Genomic DNA, 19,511 nt, shown 5'->3' with positions numbered 1-19,511 from the left:
CATAAGCTAGAAATTCAGGTGTTGGAGCCCCCCCCCCAAGGAAAGCTGTTGGTTCAGGCAGTGATTAGAATCCCTGCACTTAATAGACCTACTAATGTTGGAATTGCCTCAAGGAAATGTGATTTGTTCTCAACTAGTGCTCATTCTTCATGTAAGCAAGTACATCTCCAAAGATAACCTAATTTATCTGGTATTTTGGTTCAGCTTAGCAGAGAAAGTGTGGAATTGTGTTGGTTGGGTCATTCCATTTATATCCTGCTTTTTCTCAAATGATTTCTATGTGGGATCCCCACCCCCACCCCCATTTTATTCTCACAACCATCCTGCGAGGTAGGCTAGACCAGGAGATAGTGACTAACCTAAAGTCACCCTATGAGCTTTGTGTGTAGTAGAGATTTGAACCTGGACACTAAAGCAGGTGTAACCAAAGAGGTACCTTCCAGTTCTTCTGAACTCCAACTTCCATCAATCCACGGTAAGATGACAATAGTCAGGGATGATGGGAGTTATAATCTAAAGCATCTGGAGGGCACTGCATTGGCTACCCCAGCTTTTACCACTACACCACACTGACTCTTATGTGGTTTTCACACACACACACACACACACACACACACACACACTTCTGCTTATGGCCAGCATGCTCTGTTTTGGCAGCTTCAAACAACATGAGATTTCCTACTCTCAGAAGCAGGCATAGGAGGGCCGTGGCTTCCAGCTCACTCTTTATTTTATGGAACCACAAGCACAATGTGCTTACAAGTTCTCGAAATGAAATACAACTTGGGAAATGTAATCCATTGCCATTATAATAGAATTTCTATGAAATAATAAAAGGAAAAAAAGAAAAAAAATGGATTTAGAAACTTGTAGGCCAACTGGGAAGCTATTGTGGTTTTGGTATTGGTACCAGCATATCAGATTTCAGAATTCTCCCAGCACCAATATAATTATAAATTAAGTATATAAGGAACATCATTTTGTAACTGCCAAGTTAGAGCTCCCACTCCCTCAGCCCTTTCTTCACTCTAACCTCATACACAAGAAATATTGAAGTGTCTGCTCTAATTGAGAAAGGATCATGTGTAGTAAAACTTAAACCAGCTGTTTCCCTCCATGCAAAAGCAAAGAGCAGTGCTGGTAATATTTATAGCTTGCCTGGCCTCCAGTGAGCCAGATGCTGACTGCCTTAATTTGCTATGATGGCCTTAAGGCACAAAGCAGCTGGAATGTGCAAAGGAATCAAGGAAAGAGGGAGGGCGGTGAGTGGACGGCCTTCACGTAACTTTATTATGGTGTCAAAAACATAGAGTACAATGCAATATATGTGCATCTTGATAAACACCCATCTCTCATTTATCTGAAGTTATTCCTACTTGTCTGTAGCATTTTGATGTGGGCCATTCTGTGAAAAATGAGCCTGATAAGACTGCTAGATGAGCGCTGGACTTTGGTGAGGAAGATTCCAAACGTGCAGTCTAACATTTTTTTAAAAGCTAAAGACAAAAGAAGTTTATTTTATGGACCTTCTTTTCAAAAGTCCACTCACGTAGTCTTCACAGAAGTGTTAAAGTTAAAAGTTTTCTGATGATTGTCCCACCCGTGACAGCATTTTTTCCTTAATTTTGTATGGTTAAATTTCTTAAACTTAATTCCTGATTGCATAGTTGTAACCAATAAACATTGATTTAAACAGATATGCTGAGTTTATCATTGATTCACCTCCCAACTCACAGAGTTTTTCCATAAATCAAACTTATCTCAAGCTCCATGTCCTTTTTTTGTCCCACCCGTGACAACACTTTTAACATTTAATAAAATTGTCAAAAATATCCATAAAAATAATAAAAAATTATTAAAATGTTCAGTATCTTATTAAGAACATAGTTTAAATTTTGGTTGTTAATTTTTATGTATATTTACATTGTTACACATGTGTGAATACCAAAAAACATGGTCAAAGTGTCCCACCCGTGACAATGGAATGGCCCATGTGTTAAGTTGGGCAAGGCACTGGTACCATTTTTGACCAGAAACAAGCATACAAGGAAGAATGGATTCCAAAACATGTTGAGTTATAGTTTGGGCCCAGGGTTGTGAATGAGTTACAGCTTGGCTTTGCTCTTTGCCAGGCACACTTCCCTGTAGACTGCTTTTGTGTTATTATCATCTGTCCCTTGGCTATTCAGAAATCAAAAAGATTTTCCTTAAACAAGGCTTTACCTTATAGGCAGCTTCCTTCCTGATACAGTATTTGTAAGCTACCGGCTGCCTATATGTTAGGTTTTCATCTTGGTATGTTGGGTTCCAGTTGTGCCTACCCTTGTTCAGCTCAGGACTTACAGCATGCGTCAAACTTCAGAAATGCAAACCCTCTACAATTAGTTGATTCACACTTTTTTCTAGAAATGAAATAATACCAGATTTCAAATAACAAAATCCACATACTCATGTTGACAATGGTGCAGGGCACATCCGCATTTAAATGGCTAGGTTTCCTTACAATGAGCATGAATGTGGAGAGCCACGCTTTCCTCAACTTCTTCTGTGTCTATTTCAGGGAAATCAGGCCATTATAAGAAAACAAAAAATAAAGTGTGAATTGGCTCTAATGAGACTGGTATTGCCGTGCATAGAGTTAAGTAAAAATAAGTGATTTGGCTCCATGTGAAATGAGGTATATCCATTTTGTCCATCTTTTCCCACATTTTTCTCTCTCACTACAGCTGAACTAAGTTCTCATGAGTTTCAGAGAACATAGCACGGGTGCTTATTTGTTTGGATGTTGGGGCCGGGGTTCAGATCTCCCATTGCACATGTGGAGTTCACTTTGCAGTCTTTGGGGCTGGAACCCCTACTAACTTGTCATTTTCCTCAATCTATATATATATAAATGTTCTCATTGCATGCACGGGTGTTACCAACTTGCTCCGTAACTGCTGGACCAAACAGCATCAAATTCGGACACAGCATTCCATGACCATCAGGGAATAACATAGGATAATTAAATTTAAAAAAAACTACACCTGACATACCTAAAATAAAGAATAAACGCAAAAAATTGGTGCGCCTATTAGATGTCACCAGCAACAGCACTGACATCACAACCGGCAACCAATAGAAAGGCGCCACCCAACTCCCGAGGCGACAACTTACAGCCGCCTCCTCAAACGGCTGTCCGCCATTTGCAGCCTAACTTTCAGACGCCGCCTCAAGGGGCCCGACAACGCATAACAAGCAGGCAGCTGTTCGCAGAGAGGCGGGAGGAAGGGGCAGGGGGCGCGCGATAGAGCTGCTACTACATGATCAAACCTCAAGAGACAAGAGAGAAGCCCGGCTTTGAGGCCAGGCAGCGTTGCGAAGCCAGGTTGCTATGGTAACGCGGGGCAAAAATGGAGACCACCAACCCCCGAAGAAGCCGTCTGTGTGTGCATGCGCGCCTTCCCAGGCCACAGCAATCGACAGCCGCTTTCCAGAATGCGAGCTCCATTTGCAATTATACAGCAGTAAGCAACAGAGTTTCGGGGTGACCAGGGAAAGTGCGGAGGAGGGGGAAGTAGCAGGCAGAAACGGGGGGGGGGGGACGGAGAGGAGACAGGCGAAAATTCAATGGGAGAAGCTGTGTGGAGGCAGTCAGAAACGGGGGGAAAGACGGAGGGGAGGCAGGCGGAAATTCAACGGGAGAAGCTGTGTGGAGGCAGTCAGAAACGGAGGGAAATATGGAGAGGAGGCAGGCGGAAATTCAACGGGAGAAGCTGTGTGGAGGGAGGAAGAAACGGGGGGGAAGACGGAGAGGAGGCAGGCAGAAATTCAACGGGAGAAGCTGTGGGCATGGACAGTTTACATTTACATATATATATAGATAGGTAGATAGATAGATCTTCCTTTTCCATTTCACAAAAAAAGCCACTGCAACACATGGCCGGGCCAGCTAGTTGATTATAAAGGTAAAATTATTGAGCACATGCTTCTGGATTCCAGGGAGAAATGCTAATTTGGTCTTTTCTTTGTTTATATTCAGTTCAGAGACCCACCCTAGCAACTCCCAAGAAGTGTGCCAAATACTGATTGCTACCACTCAATCTTTTAAAGAGTACACTGCAAAGTGTTTATTGTACTTTTAATGCACGATTGCCCATGGCAATAGTACAGACTGAAACTGGTGATATATACTTCATTGTTTCAGGAAGAAGTTTATATCTTTTACATTCCATTGTTTGTTTGTTTTTCCAGAGGAAAGAAATAATGTAAATTTGTACAACGATCTAAAGCATGTTACTAGCAATCCTTCTCTTTTAAATTATTCAAAATCATTTTTATTTACGAAAACACAGTAATCAGACTGCACTGTCCATTTGGGTCCCATCAACATTACCAGTATTGCTATTTAGCCCTTACCTTTTTTCTTGAGGAGGTGGGTGGGTAACAGTGATTTTAAATAAAAGTACTGCATGTCTGATTTTTTTTTAATGGAATGTTGTCACATTTAATTCTGTTTCGACATATTGCAGCTTCCATGCTTGCAGTTTGCTCTAGAATTAATGTAATCTTCTTTCTTTGTTATTGTGAAAAACCCAAATGATATATACTCTTTAACATTACTCCCATCTTTTTGAAGGCTTGGTTCATAAGCACTTAGTGTATGCATATCTCAGTACTGGTAGGAGTGGTGCATAACTGGAAAGACTTCCTCAAAAAGGCCTGCCATATTACATCACTTGCAGGTAGCAAATATACCAAGACTTTGAGAAGAGCTGAGTGCATTAACTCTAGTCTGAAGTTTAGGCCAATTTGTCTCCTAAGAGTATGCTATTTTTATGCCTGCTTTTATAATGTATTTATACTGATTTGCAATATTTTTGTGGTTTACTGATTTGTGCACCAGTGGAGAAAGACAGTATGCATATTTTTAGAAGTTCAAGAGATGCAACAGTGTGTGTCCATCAGGCCTAAATCATATGCCTGCAAAACCAAACTCCATTTCCATTTCCAAAAATAAAGTAATATGGAATCAGATCGTCAAGTTTTTACAGATCCAGCCTCCACCAGCTGAAGGCATATATAGATGAGAATTTGACATATATAGATGACATATATAGATATATGTTTGTTTGTTTTTCCAGAGAAAAGACATATGTTTGTTTGTTTTTCCAGAGGAAAGACATATGTTTGTTTGTTTTTCCAGAGGAAATGACATATATAGATATATAGACATATATAGATGAGAATTTCAGATCAATATCTAGCAAAAATCCTCTTACGGCATCTCTTTCACTTGTGAACCTGCTTACTAAAAAGTATTATTCTGGAAATCTTAAATTGTTTCCTTAGGAATTCCCCTGACAACTGCAGTGTGGCAAAAGGAGGAAAGATGGCCAGCAACACAGAAAACGTTGGCATGAACTACGGAAGCTATATGGAAGAAAAGCACATCCCACCACCAAACATGACCACCAATGAACGGAGAGTTATTGTTCCAGCAGGTGAGAAGACAAATGTTTTTAAATAGCCTTTTTAAACTGGGCCCACCCAGTCATTAAACACAGTTGGCCATTCAGCTTAAACACCCTTAGTTCCACACTGATTTCAGCAGGAGCCTGGTGTACATAGGAATATGTCAGTTGCAGCTTGCCCGGTGAGGTGGAGCTGCAATGCTAGCTTCCTGGCCTTTTCATTGGTTGTAGGGGTGTACCAAGACAGGAAGGGAGAAGGTGTTGGAGAGATGTCAGAGAATTTCTGTGAAAACAGAAAAGGAAGCAGAAATTCATGCGGTTTGCTTGTTTATCCTGCAGTCTGGAATGGAAATCACTCAAGCCAATATGACTGGTATTCATTCACATAGGTGTGTTTCAAAGTCTTAAGTAATATGTACATTAATTACTTTTTAACATTGTTTTGATGCTTCATTTACATTGAAATCAATGTAAGTTACAAAAATCATGTAAATAGGTAATGTATGTAACTTGCATTAAATAGTGGACAATGAAGCAAATAGCGTAATATTTGGAAGAAACTGAACTGCAGCAGAATGGAAACAACACTGATTGTGATGAATACAGCTTGGAAGGGAAATCTCTGCCTTCTGACATCCCTATAAAGGGTATTGTAATCAAGTTATGGATCTCTGTGTGTGATCCAGCCCACAACTAAGCATTTCTAGTCTTCTGTAGGATTTTGTGAGAATAGGCAGACCACATAAGCCTTATGGCAGAAGGAAAGAGACATGAACTGCCAGTTGGAATGAACTGAAGTTATTCCCTGGAGCTCTTAAGGATATCAACACCCCCTTGAGTCCAGATATATATAAACTGAATTCAAGCCTCCATAACAGCAATTTTGCATTTTCATAAACAGGCAATTACATTCTTGATAAGTACAATATAAATTATTAGCTATACTGTGAATTGGTCAATTGTATCTTTTGTGGTAGCGCCCCTAAATATAAAGCAGTAATTAGTACACACACATATACCTTCTGGCAAAAGATGTACAAGTAGATGATAATCTAGGACGGCTAGTGTGTCAGATATGGATGGAGAAACTAGTGCTCTGTTGAATTTTTGTTGAATTTCTGGCATAAAAGTAGCTATTCCAGCTGACTATCACTGCTGGTAAACCTTGAACATCAAATGGGGTTGTTGATTCCTCTGTTTTATGCACATTTTGGAGAGTCAAAACCCAATCATAATATTCCCTTATCACTTGTGGTTTACATTGGTATATGGGGCTAATCTTTAATGAAAAGAAGATTGACCTTTACTCATGGTACTCTAAAAGGAAGATTACACACACAAACACATTCTACTTCTGCTGCATTGCTTAACTTTCCCAGTTATGTAGTGACATGAATCTATAGGAAAATTAGATGTGGCTAAAATGACAAGTTGTAATTCTGTCAGTTATTTGTCAAGCTACACACTTGTTGCATAATCTTCTACACATACTCAGATAATGCTTTGCTAACAAACTGATTCAGTGGATGATAAAAATGTTCTGAAATAAGCCACAAAGCAGCAGCACTTCCCAAACAATCTGGTCCAAAAATGGGCCATTGATACATTTCCCAGTCTCTGAACCGTGAGTGATCATAAATAGCTTTCTTCTATCCACATCTGTCTTAAATACATTTGGAAATTGATGTAAATGTTGTTCAGGGAGCAAGAGGTCTGTAGGCATAAACAGCTGTTTTCTGAGCTGCACAAGAAATATTTGAGCAAAGTCCTGTTATCTGACTGCCAGATGTTTTTCATTTATACACAGCCATTACAGATTGCAGGATGATGTGGCAAACAAAAAAGAAAAAGGGGTGGGGGGGGCGAGATTAATAGTTCACAGCTAAGCTAGGTCACTGTGCAGGGCCTGGTGTTCATATGTCTTGCTGGACCACTTCCATGAATTAGAAGAGAGTGACACTGAATTACTGTGGTTTCACTCATGCCTGCAGAATTGGTTTCAGTGGAGGGCATTGGGTGACTATACCTCATTCTCTGGCTGTTAAGCTGAGGGGTACAGGAGAGGATCCATTCTGCCCCCAGTGCTGCTCAATATCTGCATGAAGCCATTGGGAGCAGTCAGTAGAGGATTTGGGGTCTGGTATCATCGTAAGTCTGATGGCACCCAGCTCTGTTTCTCTGTATCGCTCAATCAGGTGTGGCCATGCTTGGACACAGTGGTGGGCTGGATGAGGGCTAATGAGTTGAAGCTGAATCATAACAAGCTGGAGGTTCTATGAGTAGGTGGCTTCCGTACACTGGAATCAAGCAGTTTACCTGTTCTGGCAAGGTTGCATTCTTCTTTAAAGAGCAGGGTTGTAGTTGGGGCTGCTCATTGAGCAATGGTTGACGCTGGGGTGAGGGGGGCTTGCTTGCAAAGGTCAGAAGATGATAGGCTATGCTCCAGTGTCTGCACAGACTTAAGACCAAGTTTGCCAGGCTTGATATTCAGCAGGAAATGGATGCCTTTTTGAGCTGTCAGACAAAACTGATGAGACCAACATGGTGTGGGGAGGTTCTAAGACACAGAAAGGTGGAAACCTGACAAGCCCATTAGATAAGCAGGGAAACTGGTGAATATATCTTTAAAATAAGGAGTGCAGTAGTGGAGGATTGGGTATCTGCATTGGAACTAGTGGAGGCGAAAACTGAAGTCATTTTGGATCAAATCGTGGGGGGAATCGTGAGGAATCAGTCTGAATTGCAGCTCTAAAAATTGTGATGGAAGACCTGTTAATGGCTTGGGATCAGTAGTCAAGAGATCAAGGGTAGAAAGTGTACAAAAGAGGGAGCATCCTGACAATTTGCTTTCTGCAGGAGGACCACCAGCAACCGAACCCTGAATTCCATTTACTGTAGGGTGTGTGGAGACAGGAAAACAGCTGTGCACACCCGGTTCCTCAAAATTGAGAGGAGTGGCTATTCTAATGACTCGGAAATGTCCCTACATATTTGATGCTTCCCTGTCTGACCTGAAAGGCAGATTCCTCCTAGCCAAAGGTTCCATTGGTCCTTAGACATCATTGTTGGAGTGCTTCTATGCTCCTAATACAGGACAGTATGGCTTCTTTCAAACTTTTTTTTGACACTTGGCAAAACTTCAAAACCTATGGGTCAATATGATAGCTACTTTTTGAGGTCATGACCTGTGGGTGATGTTTTCTGCCATTATTTATTTATTTATTTACTATTGAACCACATTTTCTGCCACTTTTCAGGGCCTCCTGAAATTATGTGTGATTTACTGATTCCTGACTGTTGAGAACTGTTCTGGAAACTAACTTTATGGTTGTATTTTAATATGTGTTTATTAAAATGTTAGCTTACTGGTTTTGCTTATTGATTTTTTTTAAGGTTGTAATCTGCCTTGCAATCAATATGGAAAGTGGCTTAACAATAAATAAATGCAATTTATAAATAAATAAATAAAATAAATAAATAAATGGCATGCCTTGACTAAAGAGTACAAAGGGCTACAGTGGAAAGGGTAGTTAGTTCCACTTTAGCATAATGTCTTCTCACAATAAGCACTATTCAAGATACATGACGAGAAAAATGAATGCTCAGGCATGTTTTTGAAAGTGTGCCAACCACTCTGCCTCAGGCATTAGGTGCAATTTACATCCAACTTAATTCAGTAAAAGAGTTTCCATTGAGTTCAATGGGGATAGATGGCACACATCCAATTTTCCCCTCAGTTTTGGTTCCTTTTGATGGAATAAACAGATTCCTGGGACGAACACACTGAGCCAGAATAATTAATATTGGCTTGTATTCAGTGTAGCACTAAGTAACGCATTCCGATGGTGCAAAGATTTATGCTTATACACAAAATTTTACCCGCTTTCCTCTCCCCAGGTGCCCCCTAAATCTCCTCTGGGTTTCCCCCCCCCAATCATCCACATCAGATTTGGGAAGGGTAACAGAGTGTGCATGGGAAGGGGAGGGGGGAATCCTAAACCCTTGTGCTAATGGAACAATTCCATTGGATACTACCCATTGTTCAGTGGTGCATTTGCTATGGGGCAGAAGCCCAGTCAATTTTGTAGCAGAACTCATTCTCCATAACATTAACGCAATGAAACTTTCTGCTTTTCAAAACAGATCCTACATTATGGAGCACAGACCACGTACGCCAGTGGTTGGAATGGGCAGTCAAAGAATATGGCCTGCCAGATGTGGACATTGTGCTGTTTCAGAATATTGATGGGAAGGAATTGTGTAAGATGACCAAAGATGACTTCCAGAGGCTAACACCAAGCTACAATGCAGACATTCTCCTCTCACACTTACACTACCTCAGAGAGAGTAAGAACCTTTTCTTTGTTGATGGCTCCCCCCCAAAAAAATAAGTTTTGTCCACTGCAATTTCTACTGTAATGCTTATTTCAGATTTCTCTTTCAAATGCTATGCTCAAGCAGACTTCAAATCAGGGAAATTTTAACCATTTTAGATATTACAAGAAAACAAAAAATCAGTTCAAACATAATCTATATTAAAAATTGTAATGTTTTTTCTGGTCACGTGCATTTTCCTTTTTCCATTACTGAAATGATCATTCCAAATGAGATCATATACATAATGATTTGAAAAGAAATTCCAGGCATGATTTTAAATGTGTGCGCACAAAGGAGCAGTTTATAAGACTCTCGCAGAAAAAGGGCTTGTATGATGTTAGGGTGAACAAAAGAGTCCCCCAAACATAGATAAAATTAAACTTATAGGCAGCATTCAAGGATGAGAGGAGGAGAAAGAAAAATTGTTATCTGTGGTATAGACAATGTTGCATATCTGAATAATAAAATGTCAAAGAACAAATTCTGTTTTTAAAAATCAGGCAGTGCAACACCAATATGACATTGTTTTTCACAGGCTTTCTAGTTGTCAGTATTTTCTACAATATTCTTAATTAAAGCCCTGCTTCCAGCATTATTATAAACCCACTCCCACAAAGAGCAGAATGAATTGATGCTAGACTGACCAATAAACAATCCTATCAGGATAAAAGAAAATGGTTATTAAGATAATTCTGAATATATATTTTTAAAATTTTGGTGTTGCTTTTTGTTTTGTAGCTCCTCTTCCACATTTGACTTCAGATGATGTTGATAAGGCCTTACAAAACTCTCCACGGTTAATGCATGCTAGAAATACAGGTAATGCTGTCACGACTCCCCTCCCTATAGGCCATTTTTTAAAAGTTCAGGTTATCTATGTGACAAATGCATGCTAACTGTAAATTAAGAAAGAAAGGCAGGGTTTAAGAGTGTAATATGCTTCCTAGTATTGGTGGGAATTGCTTTCTCTCTCTCTTGCTCACACACACAGACAAGCCATACACAGATAAGCCATTTAGGCTCAGATACAGCAATTAATTTCTGAGAAGGAAATATGGCCTCTGAGAAAGAATATTCATGTACCTACCTGTACATCCTTTTTGTGTGCATGAACACACACATGCAAGCACTGAGATAATACTCTCACTGTTGCTTCTCATCCCAAGAGGGAAACATAAAAAAAGAAGAGCAGACATGTGTAGCTCAGCTGTGCCATTTCCGGTGGGAGATTGTATGTTTGGTCTCCCTTGCTAGGGAAAAAAACCCCCATGTTAGAGAAAAGTGCACTAGCCTAGTCTGCTCCCTAATCTTTAAATTTTCTGTGTAAGGGAGATCTGTATAAATCTATTATGCAACTGAACATCTTACTGAGAGAAGAGTGAAACAGGTCATCTGAACAAACAGCCATGGTGAACCTCTCAAGCACTTTTGAAAGCTTAGCCAGTATCCAAGTAGAGCATAATTTAAATGTAGGGATCTGCATTCAGTGTCTTTGATCGACTGATGCAGGTCTGTTGGTTTGCTGTAGCAGGAGCAAATGTGTGGTGTATTGAGCTGCCCATCCGAAAGAGGGCTCTTTTGAATGTGGCACACCACGTACAGAATGCCCTTACTTAGAACGCCCCCCCCCTTGCAACTGCACTGCCATCATTTCAGAGCCAGGTGAAAGTTTTTTTTAAAAAAAAAAAAAATTCTCTCAGGCCTTCTATGTATTTTCAGGCATTTGTGCCACTGTTAGTTTTTGGAGGTTTTGGCTCCCTCATTTGTTATTTACTGATTCATTTTGTTGCATTGATGCTGTTTTATTGATTTTCTTTTTAATGATAAATCATTTTTATTTGTAGCTGATTGATGGCCTCCCTGTTAGTATCACTGCTGAAGGTGCAAGATATAGATGTTAAATAAAATATATCTTGCAAGAAACACTGAAGTCCTCAATTGCCTATATCCCTATATTCCCAAATGGAAGGAAAGTACAGGGAATCATGCTACACAGGAAGCTGCCTTATAGAGAGTCAGACCAGTGGTCCACCCAGCTCAGTGTTGTATACATTGATGGGAGCAGCAGCTTCCCAAGGTTTCTCATAATAAGTATTTCCCAACCCTGCCTGGATTGAGCCTAAGACCTTCTGCATGCAAAGCAGATACTCTGCCACTGAGCAATGGCCCTTCAATGAACTATGGCACCACTCTGTTCCCAAACCATGTTCATACTGATGTAAGGATGGGGAACTAGCACCAGAGAAGCAGCCCATCTCCCCACTCTTGCAGAAGACCAAGAAGCATGGAAGGAATAAGTGAGTGTTAGTCCTTCACTTTCTGTTCTCCTATCGGTGGCATGCCTCACGTCGAGGCATCTTGTGCCAATTTTGTGGTTTGAGTTAGGTAAAGTAAAGGTAAAGGGGTAAAGAGACCCCTGACTGTTAGGTCCACTCACGGATGACTCTGGGGTTGTGGTGCTCATCTCGCTTTATTGGCCGAGGAAGCCGGTGTACAGTTTCCGGGTCATGTGGGCAGCATGACTTAAGCCGCTTCTGGCAAACCAGAGCAGTGCATGGAAACGCCGTTTACCTTCCCACCAGAGCGGTACCTATTTATCTACTTGCACTTTGACGTGCTTTCGAACTGCTAGGTGGGCAGGAGCTGGGACTGAGCAACAGGAGCTCACCCAGTCGCAGGGATTCGAACCGCCGACCTTCTGATCGGCAAGATTCTAGGCTCTGTGGTTTAGACCACAGCGCCACCTGCATCCCTTTGCGTTAGGTACCAGGCCACAATTTGGCCAGGATCTACCGTACTTTGTAGCTCAGCAGATCAGGTTATAACTTGGAGGGAAAGAAACTTCCCATTGGTTCTCTGTTTCTAGAAGTAAATTTGGTTCGTATGTGGGTTATAGGTAAGGAAACTAAAATGAAACTCTTGAAATTGTGCATCAGAAGACAATGTAGATGTATGAAATTTCTGTATCTTTAATCTGATTAAATAAAAGTTTGGTATATCTCATTATCATGCCTGAGGGTTTTGATGACTTATAGTGACCAGAAATAACAACTCTATAAGGAATAGAAAGTTTATTATTCTCTCTCGACAATGTTAGAAACAAATAGGGATTTTTCACTGTGATATTGTTGTTGTTACATCTATATCTTCCCTGTCTTCCACAATGGAACTCAAGGCAATTTACATAGGGTTTCCCTATGGTCCCACATCTAGGCACTAATTAATATGCTTGATACAATTTTAAATAAATTGATATCACAATCCCCCTCTTTTGCTGTATACAAATGTCATCTTAGAACAGACATGATGTGCCATTTGCCTCACTGCATCTTTTTTTAAGACTCAGCTACACATACCCCTGATTTTTTTAAGTAATATGGGAAGCAAGTCCTGTTGCGTGCTGCTGTTCTGTACTTCTGTTTAGTTATTAAATTTGTTGTTTTGTGGTTTTATTTTATAATTGCACACTGTACTTATTTTAATTGTGATATATTTGTAACCTGCCCTTGGGACCATTTGACGAAGGGTGGGCTATGAGAACATATACATATACATATGGATTTTCCAGTATCCCTCTTTGTTCATTTTATTCAGTTTATAGCTCACTTTTCCTCCAAAAAGTTGAGTACTGTATGTGATTCTTTCCCACTCCTCATTTTTTATCCTCATGACAACCCCGAGTGGGAGTGGGAATGATATGTTCAATGTTCCCATTAAATGGGATTTGAATCTGGGTCTCCATGGTCCTAGTCCAAAACTGAAACCACCGCACTGTACATTCTACATGTAAAAGGAATAGTAAGGAGCTTGTATGTTCCTTCCAACTCTACTTTCTTGTTCTTCACCTATTAGAATATTAATTTGTCCAATTCCATTTGACCCTGGAAAAAGTTTACCTTGGGTACAGCAGTTGTATGTATTAAGTGATGGTTCTGTGGCTATATATGGCTTACCAGGCTTCCTCATTCTCCCTGAGAATAACCAGCTCATAGTGAGTTATTTTATGCAATAATTAGGGATATGCAGGGTGGGGAAAATAATTGATATGCCTGATAAACCTAAGATTGACTTCCACAAGATTTGACTGAACAAAAAACAAAACAAAGCAAAAAAAAGCTTCTAATCAAATCATTGAAATGTTACTACAGTGTCTTCTAATTGGAAAATATGAATATGTTTTCGTTTCCCCTCCTTGATTTTCTTTCAATGTACTGTCCCGATTTCAGCTGAATACCTGATAGATCAGATGGTTTATCATAGTCCAACTCCAATGCACATATAGTCATAAGTTTTGTTCCAATACATATTGAAATGCAAAGTTATCCTTATTTCCGTTTCCTTCTTGTATCTAGGAGGTGCAGCTTTTATCTTCCCGAACACTTCAGTTTATCCTGAAACAGCACAAAGAATTACCACCAGGCCAGGTATGCAAATACACCATCCTATTTTCTCTCTCTCTGTCTGCCTTTCTCTCTTTTTAAAGTGCTACAGTCTGGCTGGCTGATCTTCTTCCTATCCTGCTCTTTCCTCTTACACAGAAAACTAGTACATATATAATTGTATAGAAGATGCCTTAATTATAAGTGTTATAAATGCTGTTATCTGTGGACAGGAGGCAGAGGTGCACAAGCAAACCCTACTCCTGGTGTCTCCATGCATGTTGGCCACCCATGGTCAGTTTTTATTATACAGGGAGGTTCTGCAGGAGGTGCTTACTCACATGAGTAGAATGTCTGGCCCAAGCAGGGGCTGGTTCCCAACTATTCAGAAGGTTTTATTTTAAGGTTTGGGTTAAAATAGCCACAGATGTTGGATAGCCCAAGGCCATAAAAACACTAGACAGGAATAGAAGGAGAACATGTTTTAGCACTGTTTATGAACTTCTGTGCAATTGCTGGGAGGGGGGAATCCATCTCCAATCTACCAAGTGATATTGTACTACCAACCTTACTGTATGCTTGTGAAACAAGGACCACATATAAACACCGTCTCCAACTCCTCGAAAGATTCCATCAATGGTGTCTCAGAAATTTTTTACATATCACTTGGGAAGACAGGCAAACTAATGCCAGTGTACTGGAAGAAGCAAAAATCACCAGTGCTGAAGCAGTGATTCTTCAATGTCAACTTCGTTGGGCAGGTCATGTTGTTTGGATGCCTGATTATCGTCTTCCAAAGCAACTACTCTATTCTGAGCTTAAAAATGGAAAACGTAATGCTGGTGGTCTACAAAAGAGGTTTAAAGACTCTCAAAGCAAATCTTTTTAAAATGTAGTGTGAACACTGGCAATTGGGAAACACTGGCCTGTGAGCGCTCCAATTGGATTTTCTTTACCAAAGGTGTCATGGACTTTGAAGACGCTCAAACTCAGGGCAAAAAGGAGAAACGTGCTAAGAGGCAGGCACGCCCAGCAAACCATCTTGATCAACTCCTGCCCGGAAACCTATTTCCCTACTGTGGAAGGATGTGTGGATCCTGAATTGGCCTCCACAGTCACTTATGGACTCACTGTTAAGACTCTGTTCATGGAAAACAATCTTACCCGGCTATGAGTGATCGCCAAAGAAGAAGAATGTATTTAGTTGCTGCAAGAAATTCTACAAAGCAAATCTATACATGTTTGTAATGTAGGAAAGGAAGAAAAGATTCATAGTTGTCTATCTGGTGGCAATTTTAATTCATAACTGTGAGCAAGATGTGTGTGCACATAAAGAATTTTGAAGCTTCTTAAGAATAGCATAGAAGCCAACTCCTAGGGGCTGAGAGGGCTTTGCCCCCCCCCCCAAATAAAAGGTGATGGGCATTGCCATTCAAATGGTGTGCTTGCACCATGTCATGTGATTATGTGGGGCAGGCCTTACCTGGCCCCACCCCCAATATTTTATTCAAGGTGGCATCCCTGGGACATAGATACAGAGCCTGCAGCTCCCTAGATGTTGATACCCATCATTCCCAACTATGAACCATGCTGACTGGGACTTCTGGAAATTGGAATTGCAATCCAACAACATCTGGCAGGCCACTGGTTCCTCATATGAGATCATTTTGCAGAGTGGCGATTAGACAGATCATTGCAGGAGTGATTTTGATTTTAGATTTCCTGCAGTGCAACTATCAACTATGTTGAATAGTTTGTCATCATGAAAATTACTCATTTCAAAAACATGCATGGAGAAATTTGACCTTTGATAGTTCTTTCTATCTCGCACATATTTGAGATGATTTCTTTTTTACCCAGATATACCTTATGAACAAGCCAGGAGGTCAGCCTGGACAAGCCACAGTCATCCTGCTCCCCAGTCAAAAGGTAAAGTATCTTCTTTTTCTTTCATAACACATAACATTGCCTGGAAATGCCATAGCTGCTTCAGAAGAATTTGGTTCTGACAATTAAGTTTCAGGTGCAAACCAGCTTATTGAAGACCTTATATAAAAAGGTTCAAATGATAGTTCATTTGTTTGCTGTTTGGACTTTGGCCTGATTAGAGAATGAAATATCCATAGTAATTGTGTGAATCCTTTCTTTAGCGTCCAGAGTATAATATGTAACTGTGAATAGGGATGTGATTTCATATACTATACCTGGGTGTTTTACTGTTTGTTTGATCTTCATCTGATCCTGGTCCATAGGCTACCTTCCATGACTTTGCAGCTGCTTCATTTTAGTATACTATGACTTTAGAAAACTCCATAGTTGTTTTTGTATCATATTGTGTGTGTGTGTGTAATTGTGTGTGTGTGTGAGAGAGAGAGAGAGCGAGCGAGCGTCTGAAATGCTGAGTAGGGCAAAAGCGAGGACGAGTTGGATAGTTGGGGGTGGGGAAGTCGATAGGAAATGCAATTACAAAACATTGGGACTTCAACTTTCTTGATAGGGACTCAGGCTCTACAAACAAAAGCCACTCACTTCCTGCATCTGGGCACTAAGTTGTGTTTTTCCCTCCTAGCAGCCCAAGCATCATCTTCAACAGTGCCCAAAACAGAAGACCAGCGCCCTCAGTTAGGTATGTCTACCTGCAGCTATTCCCACTGGTATAAATCCCCTAAAGGGGGAATTCTGGGGTGTGGGGAGGGGTGGGGCAGGGCAAAAAGAGACTTATACCTATTACAAACCACTTTCAGCTCAGTCACATGACTTAGCACATGGTATAAGGCAAACTCTTCCAAGTTCCATCTGAACATAGTTTAGAATAGGGGTAACTTGAGCTTTCTTATAAGTTACACCAACTTTCTATAGATAAGAGTGTTCTTTCAGGTGCAACCCTATCTATCTTTAGCCAGTCAACATAATTCAAGATTAGTTTTGCTTTGTAAAATATAGTTTAAAACAAAGACCTGTGTAGCATGTATTTCTTTTAATCAATATAAAATCCCTTATTTTTGCAAAATATGCCAAAGGTGTTTAACCAGATTCTGATTATACATGTTACTGTATAACCTATATTTGAAAAAAAAAACTTTCTTAATATCTTTACAGCATTTTTGTTTATCTCTGTCTCTTTTTAATCTTTTTCTAGATCCTTACCAAATTCTTGGCCCAACCAGCAGCCGTCTTGCAAATCCAGGTAGGAAGAAATAGTACTGCATCAGGATGTTTATCATGAAAATTCATATAGCAAAGCACATGGAAATTTATTGTACACTTAACACCAGCGTGGTAGAAATACATCAGGGATGTGAAACCTTTGGCCCTTCACATGCTGTTGGATTCCAACTCCCATCAGTCAGTTGCTAAGGGTGATGGGAGGTATAGGAAAGCAACATCTGGAGGGCTACAGACTCTACAAAACAGATACAGTGGTACCTCTGGTTAAGTACGCTTCAGGTTAAGTACGCTTCAGGTTAAGAACTCTGCTTAAGAACAGAAATCGTGCTCTGGCAGTGCAGCGGCAGCAGGAGATCCCATTAGCTAAAGTGGTGCTTCAGGTTAAGTACACTTCAGGTTAAGAACGGACCTCCAGAATGAATTAAGTACTTAACCCGAGGTACCACTGTACTGTATTCTTCTTTCTTTCCTTTTTAAAAACCATTAGATCCTCACAACATATTACATCATCGTAGAAACATAGCATATTATTACTGATAGATAAAGTTGGCATTGTCAAAATCATGAGTGACCTTAATTAACTGACTGAAAGCTAACAGGAGCAAATAGGGAAATAGAGGCATCTAAGAAGGTCATCACCAAAACTAACCCACCCATGTCACTGATTGAAAGAGGTTTGCACCATAACATATTGGCTGCTGCTTGAGAAGAAGAAGTAGACTCATATAAGCAGTAACTTGGTGCCTTAGATCATTAAAATCTCATACCAAGAACAAACTTAGTTGGTCTCTAAGGTGCTACTGGAAGGAATTTTTTTTATTTTTTATTTTGCTTCGATTATGGCAGACCAACACGGCTACCGGTACCTACCTGTAACTGGTAAAAGATACTAAGCAACCCTAACACTATTGTTGTTGTTGTTTGTTTATACTATTAAATCCAGTGATTGGCTGTGTTAATCTTACTGTGCAGAATTTGTTCATATTTCTCTGGTCTTCATAAGTAAGGAAAACAGTATATTATAACATGGCCTACAGAATCTGGTTAAATGTTCCAGTTTGATTTGGGTTGATGAGCAGTCCTTCAAATACTTTCTCACCAGAATCTGGCACAGCTGAAAATGCAAAGCTAAATGTTTTCCAGCTATTACCGGTACTCAATTCATTTACCCTATTTTTCCTCCTGACCACAGGAAGTGGGCAGATACAGCTATGGCAGTTCTTGCTGGAGCTTCTATCAGATAGCTCCAATTCCAATTGTATCACCTGGGAGGGCACAAATGGAGAGTTCAAGATGACTGACCCTGATGAAGTAGCCCGACGCTGGGGGGAGAGGAAGAGCAAACCCAACATGAACTATGACAAGCTCAGCCGTGCTCTCCGTTACTACTACGACAAAAATATAATGACTAAAGTCCATGGTAAGCGTTATGCCTACAAGTTTGACTTCCATGGGATTGCTCAAGCTCTCCAGCCACATCCTCCAGAATCATCCATGTACAAATATCCATCAGACCTGCCCTACATGAGTTCCTACCATGCACATCCCCAGAAAATGAACTTTGTTGCTCCCCATGCTCCTGCTTTGCCTGTCACTTCCTCCAACTTTTTTGCCGGACCCACTCCATACTGGAATTCACCAGCTGGAAGTATCTATCCTAACACTAGGCTCCCGGCCACCCACATGCCTTCTCACCTTGGCACTTACTACTAAAGGAAGAAACAAAATAATAAGAGGACATTTCTCCAAGGAATACAATGAATTTTATTGGAGGATATGAGCAAAAAGTGCCTAAAAGACATGACAAGGTTGACTGGGACTGAAAAATGCCATATACAAATGCTTTTTTTTTAATTAAAAAAAAAGGATTACAGGAGAGTATTAAAGAAGTTTAAAGATGCTATTATGTAAAATGTATGTTGACATTGAATTTACACATCAAACAATGAAATACTGTCCTAGGTAGAAAAGTATGTAATGACAAACTATAAAATGGGTTTCAGGAAATGTTTATAAGCTTTTATGTCACGATTGATATGCTAATGCATATTGGGACTCTACTACCGCAATATAAGGATAATTCTGTTACAGACTAGGATACAGTACAGTATATGCATTAAAAAAAACTACCTGC

The 19,511-nt window shown here is 40.2% G+C and overlaps 1 protein-coding gene across 9 annotated transcripts in view; it reads left to right on the top strand.

Annotated features, from left to right (window-relative positions):
• Positions 1–19,227, top strand: part of ERG (ETS transcription factor ERG) — a 110,991-nt gene extending 91,764 nt beyond the window's left edge. For 5 of the 9 annotated variants that reach the window (XM_033147025.1, XM_033147024.1, XM_033147026.1 and 2 more), the window contains 8 exons: positions 5,332–5,483; positions 9,597–9,800; positions 10,569–10,649; positions 14,183–14,254; positions 16,070–16,138; positions 16,779–16,835; positions 17,349–17,396; positions 18,570–19,227. In XM_033147025.1, the coding sequence (XP_033002916.1) occupies positions 5,332–5,483; positions 9,597–9,800; positions 10,569–10,649; positions 14,183–14,254; positions 16,070–16,138; positions 16,779–16,835; positions 17,349–17,396; positions 18,570–19,090 (1,204 nt within the window). In that variant the 3' untranslated portion in view covers positions 19,091–19,227. The remainder of the gene's footprint in view (positions 1–5,331; positions 5,484–9,596; positions 9,801–10,568; positions 10,650–14,182; positions 14,255–16,069; positions 16,139–16,778; positions 16,836–17,348; positions 17,397–18,569) is intronic. The other 4 variants (XM_033147027.1, XM_033147032.1, XM_033147031.1 and 1 more) reach the window with 4 other exon arrangements.
• Positions 19,228–19,511: the final 284 nt, after the last annotated feature.

This window comes from Lacerta agilis, chromosome 4 (genome assembly GCF_009819535.1).
Source record: "Lacerta agilis isolate rLacAgi1 chromosome 4, rLacAgi1.pri, whole genome shotgun sequence".
Lineage (NCBI taxonomy): Eukaryota > Metazoa > Chordata > Lepidosauria > Squamata > Lacertidae > Lacerta > Lacerta agilis.
This window is presented reverse-complemented; position numbering and strand designations above follow the sequence as displayed.